Below are 12471 nucleotides of genomic sequence, written 5' to 3'. Positions count from 1 at the left end.
ACACAATTTGGGAACATTTGCATTGGATTTCATTTAGTGTGGCTTTTGAAAAGAATTTGTTTAAATCAATTTCCTGTATATTCCAATATAAAGCTTTAATCCCCAATTATATATGGCCCCATCCTATCCCTGGGGACCATGATCTGAACAAAAATTGCATCTACTTTATGTCAGGAAGCTTTCATGTAAATCTACACTTTTCTGGCCCAGTGATTCTTGAGAAGATTTTTCCTATATAATGGCATGTAAAACTCTGATACCCTATTGTGGCCCCATCCTATATCTGGGGGTCATGATTTGAACAAACGTTGAATCTACTCTATTGTCTGGAAGCTTTCATGTAAATTTCAGCTTTTCTTGCCCAGTGATTCTTGAGAAGATTTTTAAATATTTTCTCTATATATTTTCATGTAAAACTTTGATCCCCTATTATGGCCCCATCCTATCCCCGGGGACCATGATTTAAACAAACTTGAATTTACACTATATCAAGTAGCTTTTATGTAAATTTCAACTTTTCTGGTCCAGTGGTTTTTGAGAAGCTTTTTAAATGACTCAACCCTATTTTTGCCTTTTCTTGATTATCTCCCCTTTGAAAGGGGTATGGCCTTTCATTAGAAACTTGAATCCCCTTTACCCAAGGATGATTTGTGCCAAGTTTGATTGAAATTGGCCCAGAATGAGAACAAGAAGAAAATGTGGAATGTTAATGCTGAAGATGACAACACACGCCAGACAAATTTTGATCAGAAAAGCTCGTTCGAGCCTTCAATTCAAGTGAGCTAAATCTATTTCATGTAAAAACAATTCTTATAAATACTGTGACTTATGTAGCAACAGACAAATCAAAGATTTTTAATATTCATTCTAATACATATACGACATCAAACAAAGACAGTGTTTCTATTGAAACCTACAGATCATCAGTACAGACAGAAGTATTTTAATAATAACTTAATGATAATTTGTATAAACACTAGTGCATGACTGATCCATTTTATCTATATACAATTAGTATCAATACTAATACATGACTGATTGATTATTTTATTAAACCGTTTTACCTGTTCATTGTCATCCTCATCATGTCAGAGGTCCAGAGTGCACTCTTAGCCTTGGTCCCATGGCCAAGGTTAGACTCAGAAACCCAGACTTTTGAGAATGGTTGATTATCAGATTCTTCCACTTCTATGATAAGTTGCTCATGTATTGTACATGCATAATAAATTTATACTACACCAAAATCAAATGTAAAATTTGTTAAGTATTTTGTAGTAAAATGACACTGAATGGGGTGGTGTCATACTCAATGATTCAGTATCAGTCATCAGAAAGCTGTCCTAATTTCTGGAGACTTCATCTGTACATAACCTTTTACTTTGCTCTGCCCCAGTGTCCTCTGATCTTTTTCTCTTTTTGCTGTTAAATAACATCACTGTGATCATTAAAAACAACAACAACAAAATCTTTTTAAAGTTTTCCGAAATATTTTTCAGTTGCATATTTTCAGTCTACACTGTATATCAAATCAGAAGGTTTACCTATCTAAAACAATTTTTAAATAATTTCATTGAAAATACTTTTTTTTCCCCCCAATCTGAATCATCCAAACATTTTTGAGTCTCTGGGTTTACTTGATGAAATATTGGACTACAGGTGATAATTTAAGCCATTTATTTTTATTGAGTTGGTTTACGGATCCCCCGCACCAATTTTTTGAGATGTTTAAAAAATAAAATAAAATGGTTTTTCACTACTTTCTATATTCCCACTGATTCTGCTCGGCTGGATATTTTGACAGATGACTCTGCCAAATCTGGGGACAGTCCTTCATGATTCAAGTGTGGAAGATCAGTCAACTTCAGCTGGCACTGGCAATTATTCTGCACCTTGGCAACACTGCTATTTGCTTTCAATAAGTTATCTGTTTATGAAACTAACTTCTGGTTAGCATCAGTTATGCATTGCATACCATTTTGATATGTATATCCCCAAATAAAAACAAATGCTAAATGTTTAAATGGCATCCATTATGTACATTGGGATGCACTAATCACCTAAACAAGTATAACCCTACCTGACCTTACCAAGCATACATTTTGCCATGGAAAGACTTTTAAATTTTTATCTATGAATTTTAAAGACATTTTCTTCATAATCATGTATAATTCTTCATATATTGAAGGAACTTCAAAAACATTTTTAACATAAATTCATGAATTTATATTCATTCACTGTATGAAAATTTGTTGACTACCAACAATGAATTGATCTGACCTATATAAAATTAAGAATTTTTAATGACAGTTGACAGGGTTCATAAATTTTATCTATAACCTTCATTGACTTCATAAATAAGACTTTAAAAGAATTTTTTTTGACAAAATCTATGCTTGGTAAGGTCAGTCAGGAATTTAGTACTTCAGGTGATTAATGCGTCCCTATATATGTCATGGATGCCATCTTGTAAAATGGAAAAACGAAGTGGTTCTTTTATTTTGGGATTCACATAACTAAATGGTAAACAATGGATACCTAATAGTGATATAGAAAGTTAATTTAATAAACAAATAACATTTTTGAAGGAAACAGCATTGTTGCAATGGTGCACAAGAGTAACTATATACCACCGTCTGAAGTTGACTGTGAAGAGAATAAAGTTAATAATAAAACATTGACCTCAAATCAAGTTCATTTTTATTAATTTTAAACATTTTGTCATTTGAACTTTTTAAAAAAATTCTACCAACTCCGATTTGAAAATTTTGAAATCTGTAAACCAATTAAACAAAAATTGGCCTTACCTGTCTAGTGTTTCTATATTTAATTCATGTGAAGTCATCATTGAGGGAGGACTAGTACAAAATGTAATGGGATCACCATTCACATCTAAAGTTGTTTGCAAGTCAATCTTCATCCCAGTCTCATCTGTAAATATCAGTAATGTACAATATAAAATGAACCAGTGAATTTAAAAGAAGTAAACAGCAAGACGTACACTCTTCATTTAATCATTACCACTCTTTAGAAATCTATTTTACATCATGATATGAAAGCATTGTAATTTCATGCACAGATATATCTATTTAAAGTTTTACTAGTATTTACCTGCATTTCTGCTGAATGGAGAATGTGTGTGAGTGTGTGTGTGTGTGTGACTGACATTGCTTATTTTCATATGCAAATACTGATATACTGGGTGACTGCCCCTCTACTTTTGATAGTAGTAGTGAATGGGAAGAATGTAAGCTTGAAGATATGAATATTGACTCCATGTAATGAAGGACAAGTCCCCCTCCCTCCCTCCCATTTAGAAGCAAATATCTTTTAAAGGTAAATTTGGATGCTCTAGAAGCAATTACAGATAAATATATTCTAGATGATATCATATTTATATTTCCAATGTTTTTGCCTTTGATATCTTTACAAATTGTAATGATAGCCATTTCCTCATTAAGGTAGATACATCCTCATGTGAATTATCAATATCAATGGTTCAAAGTGGATAAACTGTATTGATTTCCACTTGATAAATAACCAAACAATCATCATCAGTTTGGGACGTAATACGGAGTCATCCAGGGTGCTTCGCAGAGTCCCAATATGGATTTCCATTTCACACCCTGGATGACTCCGTATTACGTCCCAAACTGACTGTGTAACGAATTTATCCTGCTGAAGACCTTTAGAAAATTTGTTATTTAGATTTCAGTAACATCTTTGATAAATATCATTCAATCATTAAATTGAATTCCATATACATGTGTCACATTGAAAATCATATAATCACAATATCAAAACATAACAATCAAAAATATGAACACTAACATTAAACTAGTGGGTATTGTTTTTTACAAAAAAAAACCAGATGTCTCCCCTTCAAAGTTTGATTGTCTAATAATCATGGCAACAATAATGAGTGCAAGGTCAAGGTCAAAAATTTTGGTACAGTACATCTTGTTGTAAGTTTGAAATCCTAATGTCAAAGGGTTCTCAGGTTATAGTCTTGACTATACTTTGATGTAAAAGAGTGACCTTGAATGAAGAAATGGGTCACGGCCTAAGATTTTGGTACAGTACATCTTGTCTTAATATCTGCTTTCTAACTTGTAAGTTTGAAATCCTAATGTCAAATAGTTCTCAGGTTATAGTCTTGATGTAAAAGAGTGACCTTGACACTGTAAGTGGATGAAGGTAAAAAATGTTTGTGGTGTGCACCCCTCTTCCATATAACCTCTCCATATTCCAAGTTTAAAGTTTTAATGTCAAACGGTTGTCAAGTCAGCTTTTGGCCTGGACTATATTTTGACATAAAAAATTGACCTTGACTTTATAAATGGGTCAAGGTAAAAAAATTTGGTGGAATTCCCCCTTTCCTCATTCCCCCTTCTCATATTCTAAGTTTGAAGTCTTTAATGTCAAAGGGTTCTAAAGTTATGGTCAATTCATGTTTTTCTTAATTTGACCTTGAATGAAGAAAGGGTCAAGGTCAAAAATTTTGGTGCCCTCTTCCATATCATCTCTTCATATTCCAAGTTTGAAGTTTTAATGTCAAACGGTTGTCAAGTCAGCTTTGGTCTGGACTATATTTTGACATAAAAAAATGACCATGACTTTATAAAGGGTCAAGGTCAAAAATTTTGGTGGAATTCCCCCTTTTGCTCATTCCCCCTTCTCATATTCTAAGTTTGAAGTCTTAAAGTCAAAGGGTTCTAAAGTTATGGTCAATTCATGTTTTTCTTAATTTGACCTTGAATGAAGAAAGGGGTCAAGGTCAAAAATTTTGGTGCACTCTTCCATATCATCTCTCCATATTCCAAGTTTGAAGTTTTAATGTCAAATGGTTGTCAAGTCAGCATTTGGTCTGGACTATATTTTGACATAAAAAATTGACCTTGACTTTATAAAGGGTTAAGGTCAAAAATTTTGGTGGAATTCCCCCTTTTGCTCATTCCCCCTTCTCATATTCTAAGTTTGAAGTCTTCATGTCAAAGGGTTCTAAAGCTATGGTCTATTCATGTTTTTCTTAATTTGACCTTGAATGAAGAAAGGGGTCAAGGTCAAAAATTCAAGTTTGAAATCGTAATGTCAAAGGGTTCTCAGCTATTGGCCTGGAGTATATGTTGACATAAAAGATTGACCTTGACTTTATAAGTGGGTCAAGGTCAAAAGTTTTGGGGGCAGGCACCCCTCCTCCATACCATCTCCTTATGTTCCAAGTTTGAAGTCTTAAAGTCATAGGGTTCTCTAGTTAGGGCCCAGACAAAATTTCGTTGAAGAAGAAGAATAAGAAGAAGAACAAGAGGCCCAGGGGCCTTATAGGTCACCTGAGTATCATGTAACAACCTTCCAATGTTTGAATTAGGTTTGTGTTTAAATATAAGAATTTTACTTTTGGATGGAAGAAACATTGAATAGCTATGTGGTCATGAAGTACATGTGTCATTTTTATGTTCAATCAATAATCCTTTTTAAAAAACCTAGGTCTGAGACATCATAAAGAAAAGGGTTATTTACTCCTTAGATAAAACCAATATACATAATAATTTCATGTCTGTCAAGCAAAGGGTTCTTAAAGTATTGAGTAGTTGTATATATTCCTATTATTCAGTTTACCCTTGTCTTTGTGATTTTATTAGCTACAATGGTCATCTTCTCCGAAAGGAACCAGTGCATCAAGTCTGACCTCTGTCGAGCAAAGGGTACTCAAGATATTTTTAAGGGTGTAGATCTTTGCATTTTTAGTTCGATTTTTAACCTTTGATCTGATGACCGCAAAATCAACAAGGCCATTTACTCTACAAGGGAACCAGTGTATCAAGTTTGATGTCTTTCAAGGAAATGGTTCTCAGGAGAAGATTTTCAAAGAAATAAAATGCATTTTCACTATATGATCAATAGGGCCCCACCCTAATACCAGAACCCCTGACCCAGGGGCCATGAATTTCACAATTTTGAAAGAGGCATCCTTGCTCATCATAACCATGCTATTGGTTTGTCTACTTAATACCCAAGGACAGAGAAGAAGATTTTCAAAGAAATAATGCATTTTCACTATATGACTTATAGAGCCCCACCCTAGCACCAGAACCCCTGATCCAGGGGCCATGAATTTCACAATTTTTAAAGAGGCATCCTTGCTCATCATTACCATGCTATTAGTTTGTCTACTTAATACCCAGAGACAGAGAAGAAGATTTTCAAAGAATTTCTACATTTTCACTATATGACCAATAGAGCCCCACCCTAACACAAGAACCCCTGCCCCAGGGGCCATGAATTTCACAATTTTGGTAGAGGGCTCAATGCTCATTATAATTATGTCCACAGTTTGGCTTCTTGATGTCCAGGAGTAAAGAAGAAGATTTTTTAAAATTACACTCATTTTGATGGTTTTTGCCCCACCCCTCAGGCCCCAGGGGGGCAGGGACCACGAATTTCACAATTTTTGTTCCCCTCCACCCACAGATGCTATATGCCAAAATTGGTTGAAATTGGTTCAGGGGTTTCAGAGAAGAAGCTGAAAATGTTCAAATGTTAACGCACGACAAACAAAAACAGATAGCAATAGGTCACCTGAATGATTCAGGTGACCTAAAACTGACAAAAACAATATGTCTCCCCTTTGAAGGGGAGACATAATAAACATATCATGTAAGTTGAAACTGAATGCAGACAAACATTGAAAGATACGGTAGCTGTCAGACCACCCTTGCATGGAGATGCTGTATTGAAATTTTAAGTCGTCATATGATTCGTAAGTGATGTCACAGTTGCCAAACTCTCTGAACAGAGACGGTATATTGAAAAATTCGGGGCGTCATGTGACGTCACTGTCATCGAACTAATATACCCTCCGGATGGAGACCTAATATAAAAAATTTCAGGGCGTCATGTGATTAGCTTTTATCCAATGAATTTTGTTAACTTTTGTTTCAAATTGAGCTGATAAACAATGAATATTACAATTTCAGGTGTCTACAAAAACGTCATCGACTTTAGGTAGCGTCTGTACCTATGTTTTTGAAATAAAATTTCGAATCGAGATCTGAAAGTTGCTGTTTTGATTTCTGGTAAGTTTAACATTTTCTAAAACTCCAAAGGAAACCTTATTATACCATGCAAGTTTTGTTTTGAAAACATGAATTTGAAAATTGACATTTCATTGTCCACTTCAGCTGATGACCGGAATTGATGACTATTATTCTTAACCTTGTTCTACATTCCTACTACTTGAGACGTATTAATCTCATTAATCTGGTGTGTAAACCTGCTATCGTGATTTTATGCACTATGTCAGAAAGCTTTCAGGTAAATTTCAACTTTTCTGATCCAGTGGCTTTAAAGAAGATTTCAAAATGACCCCACTCTATTTTTGCATTTTCTTTGAAGGGGGCATGCCCCTTCATTTGAACAAACTTGAATCCCCTTCACCCAAGGATGATTTGTACCAAGTTTGAATAAATTGGCCCAGTGGTTCCATAGAAAAAGATGAAAATGTGAAAAGTTTACAGACAAACAAAAGGTGATCAGTAAAACTCACTTGAGCTTTCAGCTCCGGTGAGGAAAAAAAATTAGAAGAAAAAACTAAGTCTTCCAATAGAAATGCAATATGTTCCCAAACTTCATTAGAGGAGCATAAATATAAGAAATAAATTTCAAAATACATGAGGACATGAACAGCAATGCTTCACGCCAGCATACTTTTCATAAAGCCCTAATGTGTTGACATACAAAATTTAAACTCTAAATTTTAATATCACAATGCCACACTATAAAACGATAAAATTGAAGTCACAATTCCAAATTAACCAATTACTTTGAAGAAAACATCTATGGCTCATTATCAGCCTAATAGATGTGAAAAATAAATATTTAATGCTTAATTTGAATGTATTTATTTTGGACAAATACACCCTTTTGTTGACAAGTTCTAATGTGGACTTTTTTACCCCAGGGAAATGGAAATAATGCTATCATCAATATCTATTTCTATCAACAAAAGTCTTGCCATTTAAGACCCTAGTGGCCCAAGAGAAACACAAACTACTCATAAAAACAACCAATGGTCATGGCACAGATTATGAACATCAAAGTCCAAACCCTTCTCATTTTATTTTTTAGTGATTGAAACCATGTCCTTAAGGTTCAAAGTTAAAAGCAAGCTTCAAGTTGCAAACAGACAAATGGAAAACACTACCAAATCTCATTGTCGGAAACCCCCAGTTGATTACGCTTCGTTCCTCTCTCCATCACCCGTAGGAATGAATGGACCCACGGGTGATGGAGAGAGGAATGAAGCGTAATCAACTATGGGTTTCTGACGATGATCTGTCAGGCCATGATAAAATCTTCTCAAAGTCAGTTAACTATTGACTTGATCTTGAATAATATAAAGCATTTATTGTCATAATGACAGAAATTCTTGAAACAACTTCAAATGAGATAGCTCACCTTGCAGAGTTGGGATACTATCCATATTATTCCTGACTAGAACTGTGTCTGCTGTCTTTTGAATAGTCTGGCTACTGATTAGGGTGGTCATGTTATTCTGAGATTCATTACTTTGTTCACTGTCGGTTTCTAGGGTGGCTTGTGTGCCCTCATCTCTCAGCTGCACATGAAAGTGTCAATTCATACATGTATAAAAAAGCAGATTATATTAAATGAAACTCATTTGAATGATGTACAATTTTGTCCACATGGTTTTGACACAATCTGAGCAAGCTGGTATTATATATACCAGTTTGCTCAGATTGTGCCAAAACCCTGTGATTTTGTCCATGTAGTTTTGACTGTGAAATGTTGTTATGGAAGAGAAATTTGTCTCGTAAATGTACATTTATCTTAACATGAGAAACAAAAAATGAATACATAAACTTTAAAAATCTTTTTATCTATGCAAGATAAAAGTTCCATGTTCTTAAAATCAAGTCAACTACATGTACTTAAAATATGAAGGACAACTTGTCAAAACATTGTAACAATTTTCTTCATTCTCTCACCAGAGGGTACGTTACGCAAGCTTCACATACACCTCTGTCAATGCTTGGAATCGCGTGACAATATAATCACATGATATAAACAATCATTCTCAGTTTCCTTTTCCTTTAAAAGTTCTGGCAACAGCTGATACATCAGACTCTTTTCATAACCCACTGGCACTTTAATAAGTACATATTTACATTTAGCTGTTTGTCTCTTATTTTACAAGTTTTATCGTATTTTTACAGCCTTTCTTACTTTTGATTCCATGTTTACATTTAAATCTCCACCACGTGAATGTCCTAAATTCATACGCATATTACAAAGTAGTTCCAAATTTAGGATCAGAAAACGGCGATTTTAAACAATTTACAGTATAAGCATCAATTTAATTGCACCAAAAACATTTCATAATATGACTAAATATTTAGTCCAAAACATAAATGTTGGATATTAGAAACTTTTACAAGATTTCTGTAAAAAGCCGTTGACAGAGGTGTAGTGCGAGGAGCGCACGGAACTCTGGGTAGAGAATGAATATTCTTAAGATCGATTTTTTGCTTTTAAATAGATGAACAACGTGAAAAAGCATACAGTATCTATGAAGGCTATGTCTCCTTGTGAAACATTACTTAATCGCCAAGTTCCATCTGAAGAAAAAAATTGTCAAAATCCTATAGTGGTATAACAGATGCACTCCTTTCTCACACTAAAATATTCTTGAAAAAAGTGTGTATTATATTCGGCAAAATATGGAACATAGAATGTGCAGCATCAGATATAATTTCTAAGTTAAATTTCTTACCATAATTCACAAACTGAAGTCCATAATAGCTTCAAGTGACTGAAAATTGTAAAACCGTCTGCACTTTCACTTATGACAGTCATTTTGACCAGTGCAACTAACTACACAAAAAGGATAAAAGGAACCATAACGGTTTAAAGACTGAAATACTAATTTTTTAATTATGCTAATAACATGTCTTTATAACGATACAAATGTCTTATTATGTCTATTTTCATCAAAACCATATGAACACAGGTGTTTGACGATTTATAACAATGATGTTAATTTGGGTAGTTAAGTGGCATGATCAAAATGGCTGCGATAAGTGAAAATGCAGATGGTTTTACAGTTTACAGTCAACTGGAGCTAAATTATGGACTCCAGTTTATTAATTCAACTTAGAAATGATTTCTAATGCTGCACATTCTTTTTAATAGCTTGTTGCAATGCTCAAACATTCTGTTTAGTGGTATAGTGCCAGGGCCCAGCTAAAATTCGACCAAAAAATAAAAGCCATTTTTCCGAATTCATTTCAGCAGATCTTGGGAAGTATACAGAATTTCAAGATGAACTTTAGTAGTAATGTAGATTGATTATGTATGGATATATTAAAATACAGAGTAAAATTTTATACCATTTGGTTTATTGTTTTTACATCGGCGAATTTGGGTACCCTATATTTAGAGTTCTATACCTTTACTCTTGAAAAGTAAATTCGAACCCAACCGATATAATTGCCTGTGATTTGAACAAACTTGTATCCCATTCACCAAAGGATGCTTTTAGCCAAGTTTGGTTCAAATTGGCCAAGTGGTTCTGGAGAAGAGGTTGAAAATGTGAAAAGTTTACAGACAGACAGATGGACAACTCAGAAAAGCTCACTTGAGCTTTCAGTTTAGGTGAGCTAATAAAGTACACCGCCATGGCACATGATATGCCTGTCAGATGTTTATTAATCATAATCATAAACAGATGAGTGCGAATGCGACAAAATCATGTTAACCTTGGTACAACAATTGACTTCTAAATATATCTCTTGAATTGTTCAAATTATCTACATTTCAAAACATGTTTCGTTTTATTACATGCATCTAGATTTCTTTCACATGATAAAACTACTAACAATTTTGGGTTGTACAAAGAAATGCCCCATAACTAAAGGAGTGACAATTTCTACAGACCATTCTTACATTATACAAATTAATTTTTAACTGGACAAATGCAATTTGGCTCTTATCAAACTGATCTCTGCATGTTTAGATGAACTCCTTGAAACACCATGGCTTAGATCATTACTCCCAAGGGACAAATGAAATCTTAATTGGACAGACAAAATTTGGCTCTAATCAAAATTATCTTTGTATGTTCAACTGAAGTCCTTGAAACACCATGGCTTAGATCATTATTCCAATAAGACAATTCCTCTTTCTGTTGTGTGATGTGCTTGTAAAGTCTCTGCAAATTTTGTAGTATAATACTGTATATATTTATATCAATTCATTAATGTTAGAAACAAAATAATTATTCATATTAATTGTTATATAGCTCTTACTTGGACAACCAATCTGATAGGTTGTTGATTACGTAAATAGGGGCACCCTCAATTGGCCCTAGGGGGGTCCCTATCAGGCTTAGAGGGTCTTGATTAAAAGGACAAAAAGGGAGGCTTTGTTTTGATTGGTTAAAAACAATATAAACAAACAGGGGTAATGGTACCCAAGCAAATACAAGATGGCCACGGCCATAATTTAATAACAATTAAATTACATTTAATATTACAATAATTATTGAATAGGGTTACTGCATTACTCTCTTACATATATAGGGTCTATTCCCCCCCCCCCCCCCACCCTTAAAACATAGGGTTTTTAAAAAAATAATTACCATTTAAAAGTTTTAATGACCTGAATATAAGCTTCAATTTTCATTTCTCTACAGATGTACACATTGACAAAGTTTGTTGACTCTAGCTAGGACTCGAATCTACATGAGCCCACAAAGAGGTTATGCCATATATGGACTGATCATTAATTATAGGTCACAGTGACCTTGATTAAGAATGCAACACACCTTCTGCCTAAGATGCATTAACTGACCAAGTTTGATGATTCTAGACCAACTAAATAGTCCAATTATGTGTCGGACAGGATTTTGCCATATTGTCTTAATGAAAGATCACAGTGACCCAACTTTATAAAGTGTGACCCACCCTCTACCCAAGATGTATCCGCTGAAAACATCTAGGTCTCATAGTATTTTTAAAAGTTATCAACCGGACAAGAAGTGGGAGAAACGGATGGATGGTCAGACAGATGGACACGATCACTATACCATAATATATGTTCCATCTTAGATGGGCTTATGGTAAAAAAAGTTAAAAATGTATTCATTTTCCATCATTTGCAGTGACGACTAGAAATAATACGCCAGTTTCGAGATACGAACTCTTCTGTATAGGAGGTGCATTTAGTGGAATTTTGAATGCCTAAGTGGGACAGAGTGGATATACAGCCAACGAGGAAGAGGATGAAATGTATTAAAAGTGGCTTCTCTTTAAATATGTAAATGTGGGAAATACAAAATATTATCAAAAGAAATGTTTTACCGAAGTGGAAACATACAAACAATGTCATATTTGCAAGAAATATCTTGGATATGGTACTTATGACCAACGAAATAATGTGATAGGATAAGAATTC

The 12471-nt window shown here is 34.1% G+C and overlaps 1 protein-coding gene across 11 annotated transcripts in view; it reads right to left on the bottom strand.

Moving 5' to 3' along the window:
* Nucleotides 1-839: 839 nt before the first annotated feature.
* The window catches only part of LOC125664633 (RE1-silencing transcription factor A-like), a 69904-nt gene continuing 58272 nt past the window's right edge, over nucleotides 840-12471 (bottom strand). For 6 of the 11 annotated variants that reach the window (XM_048897462.2, XM_048897465.2, XM_048897463.2 and 3 more), the window contains 3 exons: nucleotides 8455-8614; nucleotides 2805-2928; nucleotides 840-2643 (listed from right to left, as the gene is read on the bottom strand). In XM_048897462.2, coding sequence (XP_048753419.2) covers nucleotides 2514-2643; nucleotides 2805-2928; nucleotides 8455-8614 — 414 coding nt within the window. In that variant the 3' untranslated portion in view covers nucleotides 840-2513. Of the gene's footprint in view, nucleotides 2644-2800; nucleotides 2929-8454; nucleotides 8615-12471 lie in introns of those variants that run through there. The other 5 variants (XM_056155161.1, XM_056155165.1, XM_048897469.2 and 2 more) reach the window with 3 other exon arrangements.

The sequence above is a fragment of the Ostrea edulis genome, chromosome 1 (genome assembly GCF_947568905.1).
Source record: "Ostrea edulis chromosome 1, xbOstEdul1.1, whole genome shotgun sequence".
Lineage (NCBI taxonomy): Eukaryota > Metazoa > Mollusca > Bivalvia > Ostreida > Ostreidae > Ostrea > Ostrea edulis.
The sequence above is the reverse complement of the archived record's forward strand: the minus strand, read 5'-3'. Positions and strand labels throughout refer to the sequence as shown.